Source organism: Perca fluviatilis, chromosome 17 (assembly GCF_010015445.1).
Source record: "Perca fluviatilis chromosome 17, GENO_Pfluv_1.0, whole genome shotgun sequence".
In the NCBI taxonomy this organism is placed as follows: domain Eukaryota; kingdom Metazoa; phylum Chordata; class Actinopteri; order Perciformes; family Percidae; genus Perca; species Perca fluviatilis.
The window spans coordinates 23,692,719-23,704,119 of record NC_053128.1 but is presented as its reverse complement, the minus strand read 5'-3'; the positions used below and the strand labels follow the sequence as shown (position 1 = coordinate 23,704,119).

The following is an 11,401-nucleotide window of genomic DNA, read 5'->3' as shown; positions in this document are numbered from 1 at the left end:
CATGCTGCCGCCTTGGTGGTCTGCAGGACATTACGAATTATACAATTTTATAAGCCTAGCTACATGTTCTAAATGTGATTTAATCATTAATGCTACGGTATTCCTCACTAGTCGTTAGTGAAGAACAATGTAGCGTTTGGTCTGTATGTTAGGGAATGATTCCTCAGTGCATTGGATCAAATGAGGTTTGACGGTTTGACTCTGCTGTCATCCGTAGGTTGGGTAATCCGATGGTGAAAGATCAATATGACCAAAATCTGCCCTTCCCCTTGATGCCTACATGATCAGGTGTCAGGTGGCAGCAATAAGGCTAATAGGATGATGTGGCTCAGAGGTGCAGATGTGTATGCCAGTGTGATGAAACTGCAACACAAATTTGCATAGAGGAATTTGTGCTATTATAAAAACAGTCTTGCGTAATTCTAAAGACTGAAGTCACGCAAAACATATTATGATGCTTTTCTTACATGTTAATGTTGATATACAATTAAATTAGTCCATGTAATAACTAAACCTATGCTGGGTAAACAACTCAACATTTGTTTTTTAGGATTTCGCATTGTAAAGCAATACAGTAGGCCTATTAATTATCCATCATTTGAAAGCAATTCCCCCCCCTCACCCCTGAACAAATAATGGGAGGAAAATTTGATGTATATTTCTGCTTGAAGCATTGACTAGACTTGCATTTGAGTTGTCTTGAAAATCTAAATCAGGAATGAAATGCTTAATATTACTTACTTCAGTGAGCAATTTACTGAACTAGATTTCTTGGTAAATCTGGTTAAATCTTTGGGGGACAAAATAATAATGTGAAGCTTCATTACTGAGATGAGAAGGATCAGTACAGCTCACACTTCAGCTCTTATCAAAACATCCAACCAAATACTAAAATGTATAGAGTGCAACTTAGTTTAAAGTACTCTAAGCTACTAAATTTTTTGTCACATACAGCAAACCTCTCCTCACTATCCGCGAGCTGCCGGTCCCCTGAACACACTGTAAAAAAACGCGGTCTCTGTAGACAGCCCAGGGTCCACAAACGCCAACAAAAACAAAGTGGCCAACCTGGACCACAAAAACATAACAAACCGTGTTGCAGTGTTCGGCCAATAACCGACAAGAAGGATTTGGGGTGGGGGTTGGGGGGGTTAGTTTGCTGAAGCACGGAAGGGAGGGGTAGGGGACGGGATGAGGAGGAGGGAGGGGCGAGCTAGTCTCGTTTTGTTTGAAAATACTTTTCCTTTTACGCTCTCATGGCCCTTTTTTTTTAAAGGAAGTTGTTGTAGTTGTAAGGAATGGCTGATTTGGACAGACCCTGGCTAACTATTTCCCCCTGTTTCCAGTGGTTATGCTAAGCCAAGCAAACCACCTGCTGGCCCTAGCTTCATGTTGAGCGCACAAGTAGTATTAATCTCCTCATTCAACTCAAATAAGCCTATTTTCAAAATGCTGGACTGCTGCTTTAAGTGAACACTTCTGTTTGCTGAATGCAGCCATAAAAGAAATAAATCATTGCTTCAAGGATTATTTAATCATCAATGGTAAATCTTAAGATACAGTCAGTATGTTGCCAGTCATGTGTTTCTTTTACTTTATTCACATTGCTACACTTTTTTCTACAGCATCAGAAAAAAACTAAAAGAAGTTGTTGTAAGGGAGGAAGAGTTTGTGTGTGTGTTAACGCGTCTGTCTTTCTGCGTGCGTGTCACTGCAGGTAAAAGCGAGACTCCCCCGTTCCGTAAAGCGATCCTAACACCATGAATAATGAAGTGTGCCGTGGCAAAGAGGATAAGTTCTCTGTGCAAGGCTCCTTTTTCACAGGGCTTTCTCCCATGGGTCACGTGAGTGTTGAGGTGACAGTAATTTTTCATGAGTAGTGTGTGTTAGTCATATGGCCATAAACTGCCATAGTTGGAGATGTCCAGGTAGCTACTGCACCCTCTGCGTGTCCTGAGTCTGTAAACCTGCAGCTGCACACACCTATGCTGCTCTGAACCCCACGATCCCAGGACCTCTCTGCAGCCAAGGGTCAAATGAATTGTCTTACACCACTACAAACTCAAGGCAGCACTTACGAAACTAAAGGCTAGGGAAGTGGATGAATAAAAGATGCCGTCGAAACAGAAAAAATCCACAGCTTCGGAAGAAACCGAAGAGGTTGATGACGAAGTGGAGGAAACAGAGCCAAAGTTTAAGGAGAGGAGCAATGGTGTGACCCGTGCGGACACCACAAAAGGAGAGAAGAGTCGGAAGAAACACAAGAGCACAGAGAGCTCTGAGAATCAGGAGGCCCCGGAGAAAGAGAAGAAGAAAAAAGAGGGTGAAAAAGTAAAAGAGAAAAAGAAGAAAAAGAAACCAGATGATGATGTTGAAGCTGTTGCTGTGATTGAAAATGAAGCTGAGGAGGGTGAGCAGAACAATAATGACCCCACGACCAATTCCAAGAAGGAGAAATCAGAGAAGCTCAAAGAGAAAGTGACTGAGGGAGCGAAGGAGGAAAAGAAAAAGAAGAAGAAGTCCTCCACAGAGAATCCAGAAGGAGAGGAGGAAATGGGATCCAAGGATAAGAAGTCAAAAGATGGAAAGAAGAAAAAGAAGTCTCACAATAATGGTGGTGATGACGAGCCATTGATTGAGGAGCAGGAAGAGGAAGAGGACTCAAAGAAAAAGAAAAAGAAGAAGGCAAAGAAGGGATCGGCGGACAGTGACGAAGATAAAAAGAAAAAGGGGAAAAAAATCAAAAATAAACAGGTGGACTATGGCGTGATCTACCAGAATGAGCTGCTGAACTACCACACAGACTCGTCTGATGGATATGAGGATGAGTACTACAAAAAGAAAGGTAAGGATTGACATTGTAGAGCTGACAGAGAAGCCACACATGTTGTATGTCAGGTAAGTCTCAGTTACATGACGTATGTATTTTCCTGTTGGAGTGTCCCAACTGGTCAAATGTTGAATACAGGTTTCCTCTAGTTCACGAGCAGGAGCACCCCGGGGAATCCCTCTGTGATTGTTCTTGGGTGAAAGCTCAGTTATGTTCTACATGAATGGAGCCAAACAGAAGCTCAGGGGCAGACAGGTGCTGGGTGCCGTCCCAGACTATGGGGCTGAGAGAACCACCGGGGCCAGAGGCAGGGCCGGGAGCCAGAGGAGCTTTCTTAAGCATATCAGAGGTTTTAAAATGGGGGAACCAGATCTCGCAGGAGGCTGCAACATATTTTTTTTTGTTTGGTTAGGGGAAAGGGGACTGCAGGGTGATTTATGAGCTAGGTAAAAAAACAAGATGCAACAACCTGAACAATGAAAATGCTGACAACTACTCTGTCAATGTAACCATATTATATTGAACAGAATAACCATAGCTGGTAGATACGGTAAATTCTTTTTACTAAAGCTACTTTAATGTAATCTTGCTTCTGAGCTACTCAGTTGTGTGGGAGATGAGTTACATTATCATGCAATGAAAACCATGAATTAGTTTATATCATCATTTGAAAAATTTGAGCTCAAACGTCTACTTGCTACCGTTTCCTGATCTTTCAAACATTTTGCAGTTGAAAGACCCTGCAAAAGCCAGTCAGCTTAGACTACTCGGTTGCACTGTTACTGCTCTGCATGCTCAAATCATGACGATAAACAACTCTGTCTCCAAGAAATTACGTTATGCATTTATGCAATAGCAATTTTTTTGTTGAGAGAAACATAATGCCACCTGAATTGTTTTTTTTAAACAACATAATGTGGAATTAAACGGATCTGCAAAGAAACAAAATGTTCATACTCAACGTAGCTCATATGTTCACTGTCAACTTATTCTGTTTGTTTTTCTGACAGTATCTGCAATACAACACAATATATCTACTCATAGTAAGCAAGTAAGGGGTGATATTGATTTTTATGGTTTGGTTACAGTCATAGAAAGATTGTGGTTTAATATTGAGGAGTCAACAGTGAGTTCAACATAAGGCAGGAAGTATATGTATATATCTGGAATTACATTAAACCAAAACCACATTTTTTCCTTATTTCAACCAAAGTGCTCTTGTTGCCTAATCCCAACCACACACTGGACTCAGGATGCCAACCCCTTTCTCTGGAATTAAAGTTTTTTTCTTGGGAAACGTATTTGATAAAACAAATTAGTAGAACCGGTATAGGTATATACGCAACTTCTAGAAGACAGAGTTGCCAAAAATTTGCATTTGGAAAGTACAGCACTGCGCTGTTTTCAAAGGTGCTGTAATTGGGGAAATTGCCCATAAACACAAAACATCTGAACTTAAAAGCTTTTTATGTCTTAATCCGCCCACCCCACCCCCATGACATTTCATTGTATTTTCCAGCATTTTCACTGTAAGATAATTGCTACCATAAAGTAGCTGATTAAAGTTAATGTATCATTAAGTATCATTATTTAGCATCAGTAGCAGTGATACATGCCTGTGCACACGTCTTTCATACCTCACTGGCTGACTCAGGTCTCTGACACTCAAGGACTTTATCGAGGCACAGTTTTACCAGGCCACTGTCTATCTGATTTTATCAGGTGTCTCTCTTTCTCTTTAATCTGACTTTAATAGCTCTGCTCACTGTTAATTAGGTATCCATGTCCTTATCGGAGCGACCAAATTACTCTTTATCAGGTCTCTGCCTCTCCTTTCCTCCTCTCCTGAATGTTTTTTAAGTAATCTGTCGGTCTTCTCTTTCTGCTTCTTCAGCATGTCTCCCTCATTCAATGTATCCTCTCCTACTAGTTCCTTTATGCACTCCTTGATGGATGTTTTTCACCCTGGATATGAGTGAACACAGCTTACCACCCCTCAAAAACACAGTCTACCTCTGTTCAGACTGGACACAACTTTATCCTTCATCTGATTAGGTTTGACCGTAAGTCTAGACAGTGTCCCATACCTTTCTGTCTATCTTACATAACCACAGGAGAGAGGACTTTACATTTGCCAGCAGTAATGCAGCAGGACTATAGACTATGGAATTACCACTGTACAGGCCGATCTATTAAGTCACAGGCAACAATCAATTGCTGACTATTCTCCTACTGAAGATTTAATGTTGTTACTGTAACTCAAACACAGGCGTGACTTTCAAAATCCTCTCCAAATAATACAGATACTTTGTTTGTGTGTTTGGAATTAAAAGTAATCTGATGAGTCATCATCAGCCCATTGGATCCATGGTAACAAAAGTTAAATTAAAAAACACACAATGTGATTACACAGACCATAACGCATTTTTGTAAGTAAATCAGAATCAGAAATACTTTAATAATCCCAGGGGGAAATTATTTTTGTTACAACTCCAGATATACAAACAACATATATTATCCAGACTTTAACATATATATTAAAAACAAATTTACAGTAATAATATATAAAAGATAAAATGTACAGTGTTAATGTGCAAATAGTGCAATAAAAAGAGAAATGATTGTCTATCTTTGAGAAATTACAAAGAAGGACTTAATTATTTAGTCACAAGCATAGTCTACTGTACATTGACACAGTGGTGCTTTGAGCTAAATGCTAACTTGGGCGCACTAACCATTAGGATTGGGTGTCATCAATGATTTTCCGAATTGATTTGATTCCGATTCACCAGGTCCTACATCGATTGTATTCCTGATTCAATTTTATTTTCGATATCAATTAGGTTAGGAATATTTCAGACTACTCAGTTTTTATCCTGTTTATCTTCCCATCAACTCAGTAGCTTGGCCAGAGGAAGACACATATTTGTGAAATGTGAGAGAGGCTTGGCTGGTATATCACACCAGACATGGATTCTCTGCAGATTCGCCGCATTGAATTCCCTGGCAACCGTGCATGGAAGGAAACATAATGCTCCCTAATGTTTATAGATTATTGGACACTGTCTGAGGATCTGACTTTGTGTCTTTGTCCTTTTATTCAACCTTCTACTTTTTAAATAATTAAGTCCTTGTTAGATCTAATTGAACTTATTCCCTGAACATAATCTCACTATTTCAGATTTGTGATCTTTATTGCAACATGGGCAACGGGGCACACATTTTTGTTTTATCTCTCCTCTGTCTAATCTCCAATCTTTTCTCTGTTTCAGTGTATGAGGTGGTCACTATTACTGGTGATGTAAAGGGAGCTGGGACAGACGCTAATGTGTTTGTCACCCTTTTTGGAGACTTTGGCATCACGCCCAAGGTTCACCTGGCAAGCAAGTGAGTTTAAAGGGTTTATGTTGATGTCATTGTGTTATAGTATATAGTATGCTTAAAAAATATGTAAGATCTAAATCAGGTCTCACTGACTTGCTCTAACTTGTTGTTTCACTTATTATATCAGGTTGTATGTGTCACATAGAGTCCATTGGATTTCATTCTGTTTCAGTTCATATTATTAGTAAGCCTAGCTCGTTTAATACTTTTTAAATGTCACCTGTTAACTTTTAACCTTTTCTATTCCTTTCTGATCCTTCAGCACAGAAAAGAGGTATTTTCTAATTAGCCTTTTGAAGGATGGTTATGATTCTGTCCTTGTGTTGAGTTGTATTGTGTATATAACACTGTATGGGGGAGCATTCCTGCTCAGCATTAATCTGATGCCTGCAGAGCCCATGAATCAAAACAAAATCAGTTTGCACACCAAGGATCTCTTTGACCCGTTTGTCAAAACTGTATCAACCAGAAACTTAAAAATCCTCACCAGCACACCTTGATAAAGGTTTGGTTGTGGTGCAGGAATCCCTCCCCTATACAGTTGTTTAAAATGTCGGACACAGAATATCTGGAGTAAGGAGGAACTATGTGACATGGCCGGTCTTCTTTTTCATTTAGAGGCAAATGAAAGAAGACCACGATGTCATTTCTGTGGATGATCAAATGACTCTCAGGGGAGCTTATCAGCAGTTGGCTCCCTTTATCTCTGCACACATTGATTGATAGGGTTACCTGTGCAGTATATAGGATGTACCAACGTATTGTAAGCCACACTGGACCATGTCACCCACACCTGGCGGTGGTCTCATTCATCCACTTTAGACAACATCAACATGCCATGTATTCAGTATCGCCATGCTGTGTGGCCATAGTGTTGCTCAGCAGGTGAAATAGCATACAGTACATGGATGTTGATGAGTCACTTGATGAGTCATATAATAAACTATTGCAAAGTAAGGAGTTTCACCTTACTCCAATATATATTAGGTCCTGCCTGTATTGTGTAATGATCGATAAAAACTTTATAACATGATACAGGTAAGGGAGTTTTTTTTTTTTTATGTCTCCAAGCATATTTGCCCCGATTGAACAATCGCAGCAGATTAAAAATGCAACTCGTTGGAAATTCATTGTGATTATAACAAATTCAAATTGCATGAATTCCAAAGTTTGCATTGGCTTTGCTTTTGCACATAATCAATGTCTCCCCATCATTGTCTTACAGGTGATTTTACATGGAAACAGAGAACGAGTTTTTTGACAGTATATGACACCGTGCACTTTAATTATTCGAGCCCTGGCATTGTCTGTGGGTTGAATATCACAGGGAGATGAGCACAGATGGAGATGTGGGTCAGAGACAAAGGCAGGTATTCTCTGTTAATGGAAAAGAGGGTGTCTGATTCACCGTGGTTGGCAGAGGGGGTCCGCTGTGCACACAGGCTGAGCTCGGCTCTGTGAGGGGTAAAGGTACATGAGGAGGAGGGAGCGTTGAAGTGGCCAAGCCTCAGGAGAGTTTCAGATTATACAACTGCCACGAGACCACCAGTGTTCCCTAAGGCGAATCAGTCAGGAGATGTAATTTATGTTCCAGAGTTCAGTTCTGTCTGTCTGGACTGTTTCTTCATCTCCTATAATCTCTGTGACTCAAATAGAGCATCTCTCTCTTTCTCTGTCACACACACACACACACACACACACACACACACACACACACACACACACACACACACACACACACAAAGTTATCTTTCTCCCAAATTCTGACGTTTTCCATGTTTCCTCAATTAACAGAAGCCGAACTGCATTTGAGAAGAACAAGACGGATGTTTTCCGTATCAAAACACACAACGTTGGGCCTCTGAAGAAGCTGAGGTACTGTACAGCAAATTCAATGTGACAGAAAACCACACAGCGCTCACTGTGATTTGTGATATATATATATATATATATATATCCTATAATGCCTCTTTGCATGGCTGCAGCAGATACACAGAAAGCACAGCTACGAGTCACTGACAACATCACTGTCTATGCTTCATAGTTAAGTATACCTCACACAGGATCACAGCAGCTTACAGAGAGGATCACACAGGAACATTTCTCACTTATTTTTCAGCTATGCAGCTGGCCATCAAAGGATTTCATCTAGTGACAGAAGGTTAAGCCCCATCTGTTGGGAGTTAGTGTCTTACTCCAGAGGCGACTGAGTTACATCATAGCTGCCACACATGAACAGTGAAATGAGGCAGCAGGATACATTTAGTCAAAGATTGCAAAAAATGCACCATGGTTCAGAAATTCAGAACTATAGGAGTGTTTCTTTTTTTTCCCAGCATGTTTTACTTCTTTTTTTTCTTCCTTTTTTTACAAAACAATCTAAACTAAGGTACACTTTCCAGCATTTGTTTGTCTCTTTTACTACTGATACTGCTGATCTCGCATGTCAGATCCATCTCCATAATAACTGATGAAACTCTATCCACTGATAAAGATTGTGTGATATGGTTGAAAGCTCCTGAAAAGGCTAGTAAGTGGACCATGAGTTCTGATTGTTTTGTCAAACAACTACTTCCAAAATTATGATTGCTTCTACAATATTGTTGTCGACATCGCCAGAGGAGTGTGAATCTATCCATTTACTCAAATTATATTTCAACAATAAAGTAGTAGCATATTATAAAATCAGACGGAGGGATACCAAGGCTTTTCACTCCTCAAGTGAAATTCAGACTACTAACCTAGAAACTGACCACTGGAGAGTGTTTCTTCTCATGTTTACTCAAAATTAGCCACAGGTCCTAAAGTTTATAGGAGCCTGTCACAATATATATGCTCATATGTCTACATTTAACGTGGCAGCTACTCATAAATTGAGACCCGCCGGTGCTGTAAAGCTCTTGGAATTGTCTGGATTAATTGTGTTGGGGCTGGCAGGCACTGTTATTCTCCTGTTTGGCTGTTTTTTCTCTTTATTGTGTGAGTGCTGGCAGAAGCCCATTTTTGGCATCTACACAACTACTCCCAAACGATTTGTACAACAAAAATCTAATGAATATTAAATCTGGTTGTAATCCAGCTCAGGAACCTTAGTGTGTGAATATTCCTGTTTCTCTCTACTGTCTGTTATTAACACACACAGTGACTATTGTGCTTTAAAAGTTGTTAAATCAATATATGTCAAAACAAGTTGCTTGTGGCTGTATTTCATCGTCCCTCATCTTCTCCATTGTTTGGTATTTACCACTGCAGAAATTCAAACAACCTGAAATAAATAAATACTTTTTTAAAATGCATTGGTGCATGTGATGTGGGAAATTCGTTTGTGATTACCTGCAGGGTGAATTCATATCACACTATGACGGTTGACTCCCCAGGATTGAGCACGACAACACGGGGATGAACGCCAGCTGGTTCTTGGACAGGGTGATGGTGACCGACATGAACCGGCCCCATCTGCGCTTCTATTTCGCCTGCAACAACTGGCTGAGTCGGGAGGAGGCTGACAACCTGTTTGTCAGGGACCTGCTGGGCAGCATGAACCCCATGGACGTCCCAAAATGTAGGTCACTCTGGGACAAACGCATAACACAAAGCAGACACAAAGGTTCACTAAGGTTAAAATGAAATAACAGTTGATTAAATTCCAAATACCTCCACTACATTGCAGAGAAACCACTTGGTTTGAAATGTCACCAGAGAGACTACAGTTTTAAGATAAAATACAATATACATAAGCCTCGACAGTTCACAACTAATAAGACCAAGAGCTCTAATACTTATGCTAATGTCACTATCTCCTTAAAACCAATTTGACACTGATGTTAGATAGGTAAGTCTTCCAAATTACAAATTTGAAAGAAAGCATTTTAGAAACTTGACAGTGTTAGTACCATGTGTCTGGACAGTTGTACACAAAGGTGCCTGATAGCCTACATATCTTCCTACAGTTTCATTTTGAAATAGAATGCCATCAGAGTATAATCTTCAGGTAAAGCCCATGTGTCCTCTGTTGCAATGTGATCCAACATGTCAGTACCTGCAGTCAGTCAAGCAGAACATTGTGAAGCCAAGGATCAAGTAAAGACATAAGGACACTGTGCTGTGAGGGAGTGGTCATAGCAATATGCACACACACACACACACACACACACACACACACACACACACACACACACACACACACACACACTGTTATGAATATTTAACTTGGAAACCATCCTAGGCTGGATTAGCAAGGCACCTGTCTAATGACAATAGAAAAGTCCAACTAATTATAATTGAATAGTGCTACTAGGTAGACAGTTGGTTTTGAAAGATCAACATTTACTACACTGTTAGTCTTTCTTGGGCATTGGTTATATAAATCACTGTATTCTTGATTTCCTAATTTATGTTTTGCAGTAAATAAATACATAGTAAGTGTGTTCACTGCTGACATGAAGGGAAGTGGAACTGATGCTGATGTCTTCCTAAACATCTTTGGAGAGAATGGTGACACAGGTAAGGCCGGAACTAATGATTTTTTCATCTGTTATTCTGTGGAAAATGTTTCTATTAATTTATTAACCACATAGTCTATACAATGTTGGAAAATATATTAAATAACTTAAATACAATTTTAATTTCCCAGAGCCCAAGGAGACATCTTTAATTGGCTTATTTACAGACCAAAACATATTACATTTACAACGATATACACAGAGAAAAGTGGTAAATCCTCACATTTGTGAAGCTGAAACCAGCACATTTGGCATTTTGGCTTGATAAATGACTTAAGCAATGAATTGAATATCAAAATAGTAGTGGATTTAGTTTCTGTTCTGGTTCTGTCCTGATCAAGAAATCGCTAGACACAGGTGGCTCTTATTTACCTCCAACAATAGACATGACAAATACTGTTGTGTATTTATTGTTACTGTAATAATGTAGCTGTATATGATTTCAATGTGTTTGACTCCTGCTCCAAAATGCTTTGTTTGTTATGAAAGGAGAGAGACGACTGGACAGTGACAAAGACAACTTTGAACGCGGGTCAGAGGACAAGTTTACGATAGAGGCGCCAAACCTGGGAAAGCTGAGGAAAATCACCATTGGCCACAACAACAGAGGATCATCAGCTGGATGGTTTCTAGATAAGGCATGTCAAATCTACACATGCGTGCATCATTTATTTCACAGACGTGC

The 11,401-nt window shown here is 39.8% G+C and overlaps 1 protein-coding gene across 3 annotated transcripts in view; it reads left to right on the top strand.

Annotated features, from left to right (window-relative positions):
• The first annotated feature begins 1,224 nt into the window (after positions 1-1,224).
• The window catches only part of LOC120546042 (lipoxygenase homology domain-containing protein 1-like), a 34,636-nt gene continuing 24,459 nt past the window's right edge, over positions 1,225-11,401 (top strand). The window contains exons 1-7 of one of the 3 annotated variants that reach the window (XM_039780793.1): positions 2,853-4,893; positions 6,103-6,217; positions 6,477-6,488; positions 6,833-8,089; positions 9,592-9,776; positions 10,619-10,717; positions 11,206-11,354. In XM_039780793.1, the coding sequence (XP_039636727.1) occupies positions 7,800-8,089; positions 9,592-9,776; positions 10,619-10,717; positions 11,206-11,354 (723 nt within the window). In that variant the 5' untranslated portion in view covers positions 2,853-4,893; positions 6,103-6,217; positions 6,477-6,488; positions 6,833-7,799. The other 2 variants (XM_039780797.1, XM_039780794.1) reach the window with 2 other exon arrangements.